The 17046-nt window shown below is 39.9% G+C and overlaps 1 protein-coding gene across 1 annotated transcript in view; it reads right to left on the minus strand.

The window, feature by feature from the left end:
• Positions 1 to 17046, minus strand: part of ADAMTS17 (ADAM metallopeptidase with thrombospondin type 1 motif 17) — a 197576-nt gene that overhangs the window by 85676 nt on the left and 94854 nt on the right. The window contains exons 9-10 of the mRNA XM_076348704.1: positions 12020 to 12160; positions 10543 to 10693 (exon numbers count right to left, since the gene is read on the minus strand). Of these exons, the coding sequence (XP_076204819.1) occupies positions 10543 to 10693; positions 12020 to 12160 (292 nt within the window). The remainder of the gene's footprint in view (positions 1 to 10542; positions 10694 to 12019; positions 12161 to 17046) is intronic.

Here is a 17046-nt window from a genome sequence, read left to right on the forward strand (position 1 = left end):
TTACAGGTATTATGATGGCATCTCTCTGAGAAAGGGGCCTTACTGTGCCAGGTGTTTTCTCTTCCTCAAAGAACTCGCAATCTAAACAGACTCCTGGGAGCTTGGAGATAAAGGAAGCTTTATCCCTCTGTTATAGGTGGGAAGATGAGGAACAGAAAGGAATTAAAAGTCTTGCTGAAAGTCTGCTGGGAGACAAGCAAAAACACCGCTCGGAGCTCTGCAGTCCTCTGCTCAGTGTCACAGCCACAGGCTCACGCTGCCTGCTCTGGCTAAACTTCAGGGCAAAACCAGAAACAACTCCTGGGATACTCCCAGGAACATGTCTGGCTGTGGGCCTTCCCACCTTTCACAGCTTTTCGTACTTTTTCACAAGACATACTGTTTCTGAAGACAGTGTTTACTTTACATGTAACTCCATCCCACACGTGTGCCAGCACAGGCTCGCAGCCTGTGAAGCGCTACGACCACTCACATGCGGCTCTAGGGAAGTAATCTATTTTAGGTTCTTTAACTCAGTGCTGCAGCTGGAAATGAGGAGAAGCCAGAATTAATTCAGCCAGCTCTTTGCCCACAGGCAGTAAGTCTAGAGTCTGCTAGTTTCTGGGTTAGCTATTGCATCACCACTGTTACTAAAATCAGCATGATTCTGCCCAACGACCTCATATGGTCTCAGTGAGAAGAGAAGGCTCGCAATGCTCCTCTGTCTCAAAGCCTCAGATTATTACCTACAAGGGGAGCTTCCAAATCTCCAAAGCATAAAGAGAATCCAATGAATAAAGATATCCTTCCCACCGGGGAACAACTCTACAGAAGCTAATTCCTTCCCTACATATTCACTCCCTCACCTTGGATTCATCCAAAAAAAGAAACACTTATTTCTCCTGAGAATGAATTTGTTCCTGCTGCCTATTGCCCACTGGAAAGAGGAACCTGTTATTTCTAGCAGCAGAATTAAACCACCATGAAACCAATTTTGCTGTCAAAATGAGGGGATTATGAAGAAGGACTTAGAAAGAGTAAATATCCTTACGGAAGAGGAGCAAGAGACCACATAACACACAAGCATGCTTATAAATAGGCTGGCTTTCAATGAAGTATCAGATCTCTTTTATTTTGCCAAGGTTTTGGCTTGGCATACAGCTAACCATGAGAGAAAGCATGCTTATAAACAGAGTCCTAATTAATACCTATTAAGTACAATAAACACACAATTTACACACGCTTTCCTGTTCAAAACACTGTGTATACATTCTTGAAGCCTCACAGCATGCTTCTGAGGAAGAATTCTTTACACAATAAGGTGAGAAAAACAATGCCCCCAATTTCTACACTGTCGCTGTCTTTAATTTTCAGTGCATAAACAACTGACAATCTACAATGGATCACAAGCGAGATGAGCACTGTTGTTTGCCACTGCTATTAGATGGAGCTTCTTGCTGTTGAAAACTAGATGAAAAGTGCTCAAAATCAGAATCCTGTAAAATTGGAAGGCACTTTTGAAAAGGAGCCATGTGCTGCCCCAGACAATATAACTGTGAGGCTTGGATACACACATCAGTGGCCAGCTGCTGACCTTTCTCTAGAGTTGATACTCCAAGGAACAAGTGGTAGGTCCAACAGTGGAAGTATCTGTTTCTATCTGTCCAAATGACAGACCTGATCCAAAAGTCAAGGGAAGGCTTGATAAAGAATCACAAGGACTACCCTAGAATATTCAGGCAATGGTTGATATCCACTACGCATTTTAACAAAACTGGGCAACAATCCCACAAATTTATAATGTATAATTTTATTCACTAATGACAAAGTAGAATGGATCTCTTTACTGTTGGACAGAAAGCATCTCAGCCTGTATTATAAAAACCAATCATATAATCTTCTTAGATGCAACTAGAAAAGGTTTCTTAAAAAACATTTCCCTGTTTTCACTCCCTGGTGATCACCTTGTTTCTTCAGAACATAGAGAAACACATGTGGACATTCAACATGTCCACATATGTTATGTCCAGCACATAACACATGTGCTTCTTAGATGAGCAGGACCAATAACCTGCCTGCTTGGAGCCAACAAACAAATTTAGAGTTGATTCCCCTTTATATTAGTTTTTTCATCAATGTAACTCCATTAACTCAATGAACGGCCTCTTCATCAAAACTTGTGTGAGTGGAAGGTAACCGACATCAGACACAAGTGTATAAAATCAACAAGACTGTTTTAACTCTTGAGGAAATAGCCCTTGGCAGTTAAAGAACGCTTAAGGAAATGGTCCTTCACAGTTAACTGTTTTCCGGTGCTCCTCTTTTCCTTGTAGAACAGTACAAAAAATTCAACATAGTAATTTCCGAGATTTGTTAATGTTCTGTATCAGAGAAAACAAAACAAACTGAACCCAGCAAACATGAAGGATATCATGCTGGGTTTGGTTCTCTGAGCTCAATGGCTTGGTACGCATTACTCCAACTACAAACACATGGATCCCATACGAAATGTACCCTTATATATATATGGAGTGATACCAAGAGCTTTTCTGATCTACAATTAAAACATAAGAATGTTTCCCTTTCGTCTTTCCGCGAGAAAGACAAAATATCTGTCAGCTTCCAAAACAGTAACTTACCATGACACACTGCTCACCACAGACAGATTTGGATGTCTAAGGTCTGAATGAAATTAACTGGTTATAATCTTCAGTCAAATAGCCTTTCTAACAGCAGATGAAAGCCAAAGGATTAGAAAAATCCAGAACTCTCGTGTTTTGACAATGTCAGCAAAAGCAAAACCAGGCTATTCAAGAGCTGCCCAAAACACACTTACAGACAGGAAGATGAGCCCTGACCTCTCTAGAGCAGATGCAGCAGGGATCTTTTGCCAAGTGTGCCATTACCTCTCATAGTAAAGCTGCTCCTAGGGCTCTATGAATGCTCTGCAGGATAGATGGTGAGAGGCAGAGAAACGTAAAAATGCTTCTTTTGAGAGGGGTTTGGTCTACTGCAAGCTCTTCACCCTTTCCTGTGAGGCAGTTAAACTGGAATTAATTACTTTTATACTGGAAATGTGCAATGCAGTATCTGGAAATTGTTCCAGTCTGGGGGAGATACAAGAAACCAGTATTTTGAGAAGTGAAGAGTGGTTTGGGATGCCTGACTGGAAATACTTCAAGGAGGGCAACCTTTCAAAGCTGGTAGAAGCTCAGGGCTTCTGGAAAACCACGCAGCTTCCCTGAGACTCAAAATCAGAGCTAAAAAATGGACACATTCAAACCCATTACTTCATCTGAAAATTTAGGCCATGATTGAACCTCCTTAACATGCATCAGGATGAAAGAAAAACTGAAAAAAGCAGCAATGGCAGGGACACTGCACAGAAATGCAAATGTGAAGGGCTAGTAATGAAGCTGGTCACAAGGAGTTCAATAAATAAGAATGGATCCTGTCAGACAAGCAGTGAAGGACTCCCATATGGCCAGAGAAGGCACAAGTGAGTAGAAACACTTTTTTTTTCAACCGTACATTGGGAAGAAAACAATGAAACAGAAAAACGCTGTCTCCAGTTTTAGCAATTTCTGGTGCTCTCAAGGCAAACTAAATGCCTTCTCCACTGTCTAAAGTATTTCCTTGCAAAGCACCAGTTCTATTTTATTTTTTCATGTACCTGGAATTAAAGTAATAGTCAAAAGAAAGAGATTGGAAAGACAGCATTAATGAGACCACAAACTAATTTTACGGCAAAGCAGCCTATGCTAAATACTAATCTTTTCAGTGCCTTTAGGGCATTCACGAAACTAGCTCCTATGTGTCTATGATTCAGAGACACACAGAAATTCAAGCAGAAAAACATAAGCTTTATCCACTTTCCTACCACCACACAATTTTCTCGCTGTATGTGCTCTTCAGCTTTGCTGAGCCCAGTTGTCAGCATCTTAAATGAGAGAACACAACCACACATGTTACATCAGCTGAAGAAATCATGGAAGTATCTTTACGTGTCAAACCTGGAAGAAGTAGAGACGTGGTACAAGGCACTGGAACAGAGTCACTCCTTTGAATTAAACATTAGAAATTTTGTACTTTGACTTACTACCAATTTCTACCTCAGTATGCTTAAAAGAGCCATAGCTAATCAACTATGTCACAATCACAGCAGCTATATTAGCATCGTATTGTACACGCCATGTGTTAAGTGCTGCTTTGAGGTTCATACTAGACATACCCCACCAAGAAAAGGCTTATGAGTTCACAGTATTATGCTGTAATCTAGCTCAGGACAAGACATCTGCCCGTGATGAAGGTAGGGCAAGAGCTTCAGGCAAGTTTCACAATCAACCTGATCACTCCCATCTACTATTGTCTTCGCAACTTAGAGCTTAAATCCTGACCTTGCACTTTGCAACATCCGTCTTGTATTGTCTTCACCGAGAGTAATGTTCACTCAGTAACTCCCAGTGAACTCCTCAGGCCTTAACACCTCATTGTAGGATATGAAAAGTATTGATTTTTTAAACAACAGGCAGTGCTGTCCATTAAAAAAAAAAACAAACAAAAAACTGGGAAATTAAAAGAATGAAATCATGGATCGTGTTTCTTGGCCACGGGAAAAGAGAAGAAAGGGACAGTAAAATAAATATAGATATGTACACACACTGTTCAGATGTGGTTGTGAAGATTACGGGAGTTTTCTCTTGAAGTGTTTTGCAGATGGGAAGTTCCCAGAAGGCCAATGGGAGAGGTCTGAATGCCCTTCAAGCTTGTTATACACTATTTTCAGGCTGATACTCAATCGTATTTTGGCTAATTTCGTTAAGTTCAAACTTCAGCTGTAGATGCCACATCACAAGGCTACACTAATTCTTTCTCCCTCCCCTTGTGTCTTAATAAGAAATGTAGGATTGCCAAGCTCAAGTGCTTGATTCTTAATAGGCACTCTGTATTATTTTTAAAAGTTTATTATTTTTATATTCTTAAATTTCCACATTGTACTTTTATAATTTTATTTTGGTTCCCCTCTCTCTTTTTATTTTTCTTTAAACCACTGCACCAGAATGTGTTTTGACCACCTTCCAAACTGAAACACGTACAAAAATTTCTGAAGCATTCCAATAATTGTAAACCGGGCTGTGCTGCCCAGGCAGGAACTCTGCTTCTCTCTCTTTCTTTCTCTCTCTTAAACAAAAAGTATTTCCACTGAAAATAAAGAGAAAAAGGTCTTTTTGCAACATACAGAAGCAGTGAAATAGGACACTTCAGCTTCATATGAAACAGGCAATGTGAAAATAGTCTGAATTTTAACAACCTACATTAGGAAAACTATAAAATATAGTATGGCAATTAAGTATATTGTTACCTTTACTTCTAAAAAAGAAAATCTTCTCATTTTATTTTAGAATTGCCAGGCTTCTATCCTGCAAGCCTCAAGAAAACCAAACCCATCCTCTTCCTTATTATTATTATATTTACACAGAGGCTAAAGTGTGTAATGGAAAATTATGTAGACAAAGTCCCTGGTTGTACAGAAAATGACAATGCAAGCTATTATTTCCAGGATAAATCAGCTCTCAATCTAATTACCATGTTCGTGTAAATACTCTATACGTTACTAAATAATAGGGCTTACTATCATTGTCTGGATCTTGCAAATGACCCTGCAAAGAAAAAACACAGAGGCCCATTGATTGCTATGCATGGAGTCCAAGGGTCCACTCCGCCAGTCTCTTTGCAAGATCAAGACCAGAGAGAGATTCACAGTTGCTTAATTATATTCACCACCATGCCATCAAATATGAAAACTGAAGGGATACGTAAAATCCACTTGATTATTACAATTGTTGCTCTTCCTTTATTTTCTTTTTTGGTTCCTCTCCTTTTTCATTTTAACCCGGAAATCTAGTCAGTCTCCTCTGGCTTACAATCAGCTTTGCCCTCGTGTTCCGGGCTGCTGCTCCGTAGCTTGTAGATACTGGGAGATACCTATATTTGTTAAAAAAACAACTCGAACTTAAGATAAAACAGTAGAGCCAATTCTAGCTGCTTTAATTTTTCTAAAAACAGTGTCACGTCAAAATTCACATTCCCAGTTACATCTGAGTTGACAGCGTCCCTTTTTCAGAAAAAAATTTCTTTGTAGCAATGCTGATCTCCTTCCACATGCCATTTTGGCCTAAGCACAGTTTTGACTCAAAACAATACTGAAAGATAATGGTTATGTAAAAACCCGCAAAAATGTGTTAATAATAAATAAGCCAAAAAGCCTATAAAACAAAAAGCCAAACACTGGATACAAGAGATAGAAATCACATTTTTTCCATAAATATGATTTCAGTGCAAAAGCCTCTGTTCATAGGCATGCCAGTCTGAAAAATAAACCCAGTGTTCTGATTAAACACAGCATATTTTCATGTGAGGTTATGAACAATGCGTTTTTACGCATTGCGAGAGATTCGGCATACGCCATCTGTGCTATTCCTCTTACTGACAGCGCTGCTAAATAAAGGGGACAGCAAAGAGTTAAAGTCTGCTCTCTGCAGAAGCCTTCATCGCTTGAGTGGGTTGAAGCTTTTTGCCTCCTCTTGCGCAGGGGTCAAATGAATTCACAAAACTTTATTCATAGCGCAGTGTGGCTCTGAAGAACAGAGGTCAGACAGGTGGAATTTCCTCTAATTTGCACAACCTAGCATGTTAGCCCTGGACTCACGTCGACGTTTAGCAATCAGAATCCCAAAAGATCTCTGTGTTGGGGTGCATGTGCATGATAATGCACTATGCAGTGCCAAAGGTGCATTGCTGTTTAGTTTTTTCCGCAACTCGTATCATGATTTTGCTCAGAGCTTGAGAATGACACGGTCATCTATTTAATTTCTGCTAAAAGCAACTCATCTCCCTCAAAATAAAGATCACTGTGCAAACTCTTAGGTGGGCCAAAAGCTCTTCTAGCACTGCAAGGGGCGTGACTACAGCCTCCCACCTGAAAACAGGCAGCATGCCTGGTATGGTAGAAGCACATTTGTATGTCCTGCTAGATAAGCGTTCTCATTGATCAGACAGTGCCTAACATTTGCAATGGGAAAGATTAACAGAAAGCACCATGTGAAAGCACTTTTGATCCCTTTGCATATTACTGGAGAAAAGTATGTAACTCAGATGTGAAGGGGGAACTACTGAAGGGTCTTGAGAGATTCATTATCATATGTGAAATCATCTCACTTGAGAACTGCCCAACTTCTATTTTCTTATTCAGTTCCTCAGATCAAAACTAATTCTTCCACGGAGCCATGAAAACATTTACTTTCCTGATGATGAGCAAGGACTCACCCATCTAATACTCAGGTTAAACTTAATCCAAAACCAGCCACCTGGATGTATCTCAAACCAATAAAATTATGAGCAGAGCAAGCACCAAAATGGACTTGCATTCCCTCAAGGGGCTGGCAGGTAATCTTGCCATTTATTATTCATACAGTATTATAATACAAGCGGTGCTTTTCAAATAAATAGAAATTGATTGCTCCCTGCCTAACAAGCGTCCAGCCTAAAAGCCTGATTCCACAGCTCCTTAAACAGGTGACATGCACTAGTAAATCTTACCCAACGTTCATGTTACAGAACAAGATCCTAAATTATACATCTTGGAGGTCATAGATTACAACAATAGGCTATGATTAAGCTCATTATCATATACTCATGCTGTTAATTAGTTCATTTTTTTAATTTTAGTATTTTAAAATGTAGACGCAGTGTCCAAGCAAATTAAAAAGGAACGTTAGTTCATGAAAGCAGAGCCTACCTCATATGTTTTCATTTTTGTTCTGCAAATTTGGAGCAGAGTAGCTGCAGGATAGCTGGTTTGGCAAACTTATAATTCTGAGGGCTACTATTTTGTACTAGGGCATCTGAGTTATCATTAAAAACAAACATGGAAGAAGAACTTTGGAGATGCAATCTGAAATATGCTGATAAGGTTGAATATTCATGGATTAACTATCTAGCTGGACCAGTGTCTGAGGCACAGACACTGCCAAGCATTTAGGCACCTGACTCTCTGTGAAGGCAAAGGAGATTACATTCCTTTAAAAATTTGGGCCTTGATGCCTTTAAGGGAAAGAGCTTACTGCACAGAAAGTTTCTGCAGTTTCTCAAAAATGTTGAAATTTTAGATTCATCTAATCTCTGAAATTTGCTCTACAACCAGATTGTATGGCATTTTTGAATATAGGTCCTCTAGTTTGCCTGATATAATTATGTAGCTCAACTATCTCCAATGAAATGTTATAATGTAACTCTTTTATTAAATGAGAAAATAGACAGTAGACACATGTAATCATGAAAAGATTGGAGGCTCATTTCCTGAAGTTTCTTTCCTTTTTGTAACAAATATTTACTGTAAAATGTTTATTACTTTTACATTTGGATTTTTTTAATACTTTATTGAATTAAAAATACCACATTACCATTGGCTAAAAGAGGAGACAGCTATATTTGCCAGTAATTTCTACAGCTAATGCCAATGACTAGTGCCAATTTTTTTTTTGGTTCATATTTTTGTAGACAGCTTTGAGACTTACGATACAAGCATTCGCAGATGAGGCATGAGAAATACAAAGGTGAAAAGAACACAAAACTTTGAAGGTTTAAAAATTAAAGCTGATAATTTCCTCTAAAGAATTTCCTTTCATTGCCTTCAAACGCCAATTCAGAGTAGCGTAACAGGATGCAAATATTTACTTAAATTAATGGCATGTGACATAATTGATCCAAAGCTTCATAGTGTGAATGCTAACACTTAACACATATCTGCAACAGAAAAATACTTCTAAATAAGTGATTGCAAATTGGTTTTAATCTGCTGAAGTTCGACAAGGCTTTTCATTAGAAAGTACTGAAGTCCTTACAAAATATGCTCTTCTTTGGGAGATACTAAAGGAGTGATGGAGGAAAAGAGCACAGTTTTCATTGTGTTCTAAAGATGTCAAAAAATAAGACTGGTGAAAAATCTTGGGAGACGCAAACACCTGCTGTCTGTATCTTACAGAGAAGAGTGCCTGTTGGCTTGTTATTCTGGCAAGCAACTTGTCCCTGAAGCAATTCCAGACTGGACATGCAATTTCTGCATGAGAAATGCTGACCACCTACCAGTAGGCTGACATTCTCATTAGGCACTGGACTATCCAGAAACAGAATGTTTTTTATCGCAACAAGGGAAATAGCAAATATCTATTCCAACAGCAGTCAAGCTGGGTGACACCCACACAAGTGGAAGAACTTGAATCATCCTGGGTAGATCTGGGTTTTCTTTACAAACCTATATTCTAATACTTTGCTTCCAGGACGGTAGTCCTGGTGGTCTGCATTTTCTTGATGGAGCTGGAAAATACAACCTACCCAGATTCTTTTCTTATTGTTTTATATTAGCTAGTTTCCAAATCCAAAATAAATAAAACAGGAAATGTGAAACTAAGAGCATGTTCCCAGGACTTGATGTGTTCAACAGTTTTAGTAATTTGGCACTTAGAAACCTCAGTTATCACTGATTATTATTTTCTTTGTTACACTGATTTAAGATCCCACGATTATTCAGAATGGGAATAAGGGACAACTAAAAAATACAAATGGCTAGTTAATGACAGCAAGAAACCTGGCTGCTTCATGCCTGTCTATATAGGACAGAATGCTGCCAGCTACTGCTGGTGACAGGACACAGTGCTTCATGACTTTCTTCTGGACATCTCCGAGGCCACACTGGAAGTAAGCATTTCTCCAGTCCCTATCTAAAGTGGGATGCAGACAAGCTCTGGTCAGAATGAAGACATCTAATTATGTGCAAGACCTTAGGAAAAGTTTAGCTGTCTAAATTCCAGAGGACAAGTCAGACAGCCTCATCTCAAATACGACCTACTTCTAGAGACACCAAAAATCAGTGTTTTCATTTTGCCAACCAACCATGTGATATCAGTCATGTTGCACCCAAATCCTGACTAAAGATCATGTTACTTAGAAAATACACAGGACGGGGCCTCATTCTGCACAAATCTCTAAATGGCCTCATCAAACAAGCAGACATTAATATTTCCTTGTCATAGAGTTAGAGTCAGCTCCTAAGAACATTGTAATGGTCTGAAGGTGAGGTCTACTGAAAGATCCAGACAGTCATCTAAGCTGAGTCTGTGGAAGTAGGCAAGCACTCTTGTGAGAAGAGACTTTCATCTCAGCTGAATGTCCAGCAAAACAATCTCTACTGAGTACTTCAGCAAAACAGCGTCAAAAGGGAACCATCCCTAAATTAAGATCAAGTACAAACAAAAGCTTTTCTGGGTCTGCCCTAGGAGATTAACAAGACCAATGTGGGGAAAGGAGGAGGACTGCAGAAGTGTGTGCTGTTGACACAAAGGTCGATGGGAGTTTGACTGCTGATTTTGTACCAGCAGTGCTGAACATGCTGAAGATCCCATTAAGTAGCTCCAAGGAAAGTACAGACTCCTTTTCTTCCCCAATGCTTAACAGCTTTATTTCCACTTCCCACCTTGTTTCCAGGTACACCCCATGAGCTCTTACCTCCATATTCTTACAGAACGTAGCATTGGTCCCAAAAAGTATCTGGCACTGTTCATCGGCACTGTAGTGCATTCCAGGCAGCTTGTGAGGGAGCCGCACTGCGTATTGGCTTCGGGGGTCTGTTACCAGCAAACAGGTGCTGACCTTGGACCTGTGGAGTGTAAGAATTAAATATGCCTTTAAGGGAAAGCACCTTTGAACCGGAGTGCTAGATTGCTGCTGTAGAGAAGCTGTTGTCCTCTCTTTAACAGGGAATCTGACGACCTCATGTGAAACAGTGGTAATTTTTCCCAGTATATATCTGGAAGCCTTCTAAATAATTGAAAACTATGGATAGAAAGGTCCTTGGGAACTCATCCCTGGCCCCAGGCCTTGAGGCAGAATCAACTATATTCATATTATTCCGAGTTAAACATTTGTCTAAACTATTCCTAAAAATCTGATGGAGGCTCAATTCTGCTCTCAGGCTACCTAGTCCAAAGCTTCACGAACCTTACAATGACAGCTCGAAAGTCTTCTATCATGTCTCACCTGAATCCCCCTAGCTGAATTTTAAGCCCTTGACTTTTCCATCACAGACTTAAAGGAAAGATTTTTCCCTTTGCCTTCACAACAATCTTTTACAAATTGGAATATCACTTTGTTATCTTCCCTCTATCAGGGACCAGTGACCAGTGAGTTCAGATGCAACTTCTTTTTCAACTTCATGCCTTTAACATAACAGTAGATTTCCCATTTTCTTTCATTATTTTCCTTTCTCTCCCACCTCTAATCCCCAGAGTGGGGAATTTTCCATGCTGAACCCATTTCTAGCAACAAAAGCACTGGCCACTGTGCCAGACACTGTTTGTCAGAGAGCTGCACTGTAGGTCTAAGACCACAATTAGAGAGTTCAGAAAATTCCAGTGCTTGCTATAGTCCATGAGAGTTAACAAGCATCAGGACAGGAATCCTTCCTGAACTGCTGAACACGATGAACTGAAATACGGATGCAGTGGGAAAGAAGTTTATAGTGAACTGTTTAAGACCAACACTCACTGAAGGGTGAGAAAACACATCAGAATTACCTCCAGGCAAAATAAAGTTTACATAAAATAAAAGCTATTTAATAATAATAATGACAGTAAAAGCCACAGCACAAAGCTGGCAGCATCCTTCAACGGAGAAGATTTTTTTCAGGCCACCTACACACAGATTTCTGTCATCACAAACACGAAAGGCATTTTTTGTAAAATGAAGGTGATATGGGATTGTTTTTAAGAAGGTATCAGTACCTTGACAACTGCACATAATTCTTCTGCCTCTCTGCAAACCTCAGTTTCAAAGGGGCTACTGTAATGGAGACAGATTCAAACTTGCACACCCTAATGACACAGGCACACACTTTTTTTTAAGGAAAATTGTTCAGACTTTCACTTTCAAATAGCACATTGGATTCTTGCCTGATAGGATTTTTGATAATCAGCACAATCCTTACTTTAGGAAGTTTTCAAGGTCATCGCGGCTGCATGAAGACCAGGAAAGGTCACTTGGGTTCCTGCCCTTCACCCATTCTCCAGACATAATATGAGATCTCCCTGCGCAGGGTTGATGATCATCATCATGGCTCATTCCCATGCTGTTTGATTAAAACAAAACAAGACAAAAAAACTATCAAGTTATGATGTGGGTTTCTCATTTCCCATTGGACTTAGTAATGACACTCTTAGCAATTAACAAGTTGAAAACAGGCTGCACAAATAACACAGAATCCTTCACCTACTGCTCTGGGCACAGAGCATATTTAATGAATAAATATAGGTTCCTTGAATTTATCCATTGCCTTAATTTCACAAAGGTTTTAGTATTTGTTTGAAACTTTTAAATGTGCTTCCTGTGGACTTTCCTACCAGGAAATGTAACTATTTGAGGGTTCACGAGAAGTGAACCTGGAGAAGTGATGTAGCACGGCTGAAGGATATCTGCTAGACTATCAAAGGTAGTATTTATTGAAAAGTTTGGATTGCTTTCCCAAATCTAGTGGATATGGTCCCGATAATCATACTCAGAGAATGGTCAACAAATTAATACTAGAGATGGGCCAATTTTGTTGTGTCAGTGTGAATTTGGAATAACTCCACTGTTAGGAAAAACATTTCTCTAAATTTGTGGTATTGTACAATCTCCCTCCCATCTAACTTTGAAGCGGATCCTTCTTTGAGCGGTGGGTTGGATCACATGACCTCCAGTGGCCCTTCCAGCATAAATTAGTCTATGACTCTATAACAGCAATGCTCAGATAGGAGCCTGAGGCAGAATCAAGCCCCCATTTCTGCAAGCACCGTCCAAACAAGCATCAAGACTGCCCCATGCCAGTCTCAGCGAGAACAGAATGTGACCTACTCAGCAAAACAAACCATCTAAACAAACAGCAGATTGTGTAGTATGTTTATACTACATACACGGAGGAATTCAAATACATTCAGTGAGGATTTCAAAAAGTATTCAGAAATAGAAAAGTATTACTTTAACCTCAATTTAACATCCCACTCAGGACCCTTCTATCATTAGTGGCGTCTCTACCATGAGGCTGCTACAGTAAATCACTGTTCAGAGAAAATCTCTGTTGCCGCTATAGGAAGGTGAGATTCCTCTGCTGGAGGTAAGCCTTTGTGAACAGCCCGCATGGTGGCAAAGAAGGGATAAACGACGTGACCAAGTTCACCTGCTACATCAGTGAAATGTCAGAAGTCCTGACTGGCAGTCCTACACTCAGCCCATCGTACCATGCTGCCTGGCAGCAAAAGTGAGTTAAGGGCTTTCCAACCTACTTCGAAATGATCATTAAATTTTTTTTTTTTAAATCATACAGAATAATAACATTTTGAAAGGTTAACATTCTTCCTTCGATTCCAACATGAAATGGAAAATGGCTTTCAGACAAAAGGTGCCTCCTATGGCCAGTGTCACTTTCTAGCAAAATAAGAGTCACCAGTTTGGGGCTGAAAACACAGATTAATAGGAAATTGCTAGGTCTCCAGCTGGCTGGGCTGAGCAAGCCAGGAGCAGTCCCTTTAAATATGGTGTTGGACTCTTTAATCCCTGCTATTTCTCTACAAATCGGAGGCTCCTGTTTGCTTTCTGACTATGCTCTTGGCTTTGCTTCTCTCCAGTTTTGGGACTCAACTGTTCAAAACCTAAACACGACATACATTTCTAGTTGCAATGAACCAGAACCGGCTTCAGCAGTTTGATAATTACGGCTTAGATTAAACCACCATCTACGCTATTTTTAGCTTAAAGTGAAGATTACATGGTGGAGTCTATTATTTTAGGTTTATCTCCAGGGACATTATTATTTCTAGCAAAACTACATTTAACAGAATTTTTAGACTCAGAAGTTCATAGTTATTCTTGTTTTTAAACCTTTGTGGGTTTTGAACACAGCAGAAACACTAACATCAAGCACATTTTGTTTGATGCACGCAGGAATAATTTAACAGTCTATTAGTAACTCTAACTTCAAAACAGTAAAGAGTGAAATTCCTGCTCCACTGAAGTGAATGGGAGTTTTGCCATTGACTTCAATGGAGCCTGGATTTCACTCCAAATATTTTACCCATGTTGTTTCTACACACAGAGAAAACTCTTCATATGCTAGGAAGAAAGTTCCAGCAGTATTCCTCCAATGCAAATAAGCCCATCTCAAGTTCATATTCCTAAAAGTCAGGAAAGGAAGAGCTAAGTACCATGAAGCAAGGTACGTAAGCTTGCTGGAAATCTTCCAGAGGAAAGTTTTCCTGCCCAAAGATGCCAGTTTAGAAGGCTTGTGGGTATGCAGCAATCGTGTTAATTTTTCTAATGGAAACGAGGCAGGTTTCCAAGGTTTCTGTCAGCTTGCCTGCCTTGTGACTGCCACAGTGCTGAGACTCAAAGTTGGGTCCTTCAGGTTTCTACTCTGTCAGGCCTTCTGTGGGATGGGACTTGGCAGCACTCCCATTCTGGCAGCTTCCTGAATGGCCTCCTGGTCGGCACCTCAGCTGTTCCACTTGAAAAAGGTGAAAACAAACCATCTTCCTGACTTTCCGAAGTGTTTTAGGCTCCCTGATTTTCTCTTTTCCACAAAAGACTAGTGTTTGGTCTAGAGTTCCTTAATTAAGATTAATGCCTTAGCTTTCTGATTAACTTCATTTTTTGTTAAATTTGTTGAAAGTGGGATTTTTTTGTTAGCAGACAACAAGGGCAACAGCTACTAATTAGTACATTCCTGTCCTTAACTTTGGTTTAAACCTGACCTCATGAAAGATGCCTGCCTAGGAGAAATACCGAGGCTAACATTCATTACTCAGCTTTGATTTTGCAGGGGTGTTTGAGGCAGATAGGACGTATCCTCTACAAAGACTGAGCCAGAACTCACATCTCAGAGTTATTTACAGGCTGCTTCTGAAATTCATTCAATTCCTACATGTGTGGAAATCAACACCTTTCGGAATCATTCCCGATTTCTTAACAGAAATTCTTTAAAAAGTTATAAGCATAAAGGAATTGAGCCTGAGCTATTGGCATAAAGGAAAGGAGCTCTGCTAAGTCAAAAGAACCATGCCAGTTTATATTAGCTTGGGATCTGGCCTCGAGGTACATAGGCAACCTCTACTGGCCTCTCTGTGATGAGTTTCTGGTAGAATGAAACCAGCAACACCTTTGGAGCCTGTTTTAATTGGCAGTACAGAACTTTTCCCAGCATCTACTTTACCTTACAATGACTCACTTGAGGAAAGGATTAAATGACCTGCAGGACTAAGGCATACCCTAGCATGCTAACACATTCTTTTCCGAAGTTCAAGGGTCTCCAGCTACATCAAAGGGATCAGTTTTCCTAAACACATAGTAAATGTAATGCCATGCTGATTCTTTTCACTAATGAATAGTCCCCCTCCTTTTAACAGAACTAAATCGGACAGAGCATTATGTGTTTGTACTAAACAGCACTGCAAGCGCTGATTCAGTACTTTGCATTTTCTTTGTGATCATCTAATCTTACCTGCTATTCAGAAGTTCACATGGAATTAGAAGTAGATAATCAGTCTCTTGAAATATTCTGCCATGGGAAGGAGTTCTATTCTTACATGAACAGATCTTGAAAAAAGAGCTGATAGGAATGGCTCTTAGATTAGAAGTAGGAATGTCAAAATGGCACCACATTATGCTGCAAAACCACTGCCCTCTGTGCTTTCTGAGTCATAACTGTCTGTTTTATCAGGAGCAGCAAACACATGCTGCATGTTATCCTTTACACAGCAAAGCCATTACAGAGGAGCAGGACTCGATTTCCCTTTGTGCTGTTACTACCACAGTCACTAGCTCCATTCTAAGCACAGGGTAAATTGCAGCCTTTAGTTCATCACATTCTCCTCCTGAAGACAATGAGCTTCCACAAAGGCAAGCAAGAACAGCTTAGACTGTCAGCCCTTAAACTCCTTTCATTCTATATTTATTCAGAATAAGCACAACGGGACTCTGATTTTACACTTGAGCTTACTTTCTAATATAAATAATGCATTGGTTATCAGTCAAAGACACTAAGGTGTCACCAAAGGAGTCCTGCAGCATATTTATTGTTGCTTATCACATGCAAATCCAGAAACAAGCTAACTGAACAGTTTGAGTTCTGAACATTAACATAATCACAGCAAGGCAAATTTTATCAGGAGTCACAGGGAGGCAGCAACAACAGATCTCTTTAATGCTGTTTTTTGTAGAACGACACTTTAAAGTAGCATTGCTATGAATAAAAAATAGTATGCAGTCTCTCAAAGCCCTGGCCTCTCTGAAGTCTGTGCTCCTTTCCAGGATGCTATTCTCCGTCAGAGTCTACGCAGCAATCAGAACTGGGTCAGGACGCCAGAATTACACTCTGGGCCTGAGCCAGCCAATTTCTTGTGTAACCCTTTTTAGCTAAATGCAATTAACAGCCATTTGTTTTCCCACAGCAATGCTAAATAAACGCACTTGCTTTGTTTGTTTCGGTCATTAATGGAGCTTCTCCTCTAGACAGTTAATATAACTAAACTGCTCTGTTTACCCTTGATGCATTTTCCAATGTTTCCTGTTATTCTTTAAAAGCCTGAGCCAAAGCGCACCAAAGCCTATGGAAAGCCTCCTACTGCCTTCAATGCACTGTGCATTGCACCTCCAAGTTCTTAAGGTCATGTATACAAATCTTCATCAGAACCACTATGACTCTCAATAGGTTTCCTATTAAAAGCCCCAAATCTGAGTTATAACGCCAAGGGCTGGGGGAAACTGATTTAAGAGATGCTTTAAATTTTTTCAACAGCTGCAACTTTGTGGCTGGTAACAAACCACTTGAGAAATCCCCAGGATTATTATCATAAACTCCCCCTCTGGTGGGGAGAGATTATGAAGTAGGGGCAGGAGGCAAATTTGATATAAAATACCATCAGCAGTAAAAGAAGAGCTTTTCTTCAGAAAAAGGCAGAAAGAGGCTAGCAAGTGAAAGAAAGA

This window comes from Aptenodytes patagonicus, chromosome 10 (assembly GCF_965638725.1).
Source record: "Aptenodytes patagonicus chromosome 10, bAptPat1.pri.cur, whole genome shotgun sequence".
Classification (NCBI taxonomy): domain Eukaryota; kingdom Metazoa; phylum Chordata; class Aves; order Sphenisciformes; family Spheniscidae; genus Aptenodytes; species Aptenodytes patagonicus.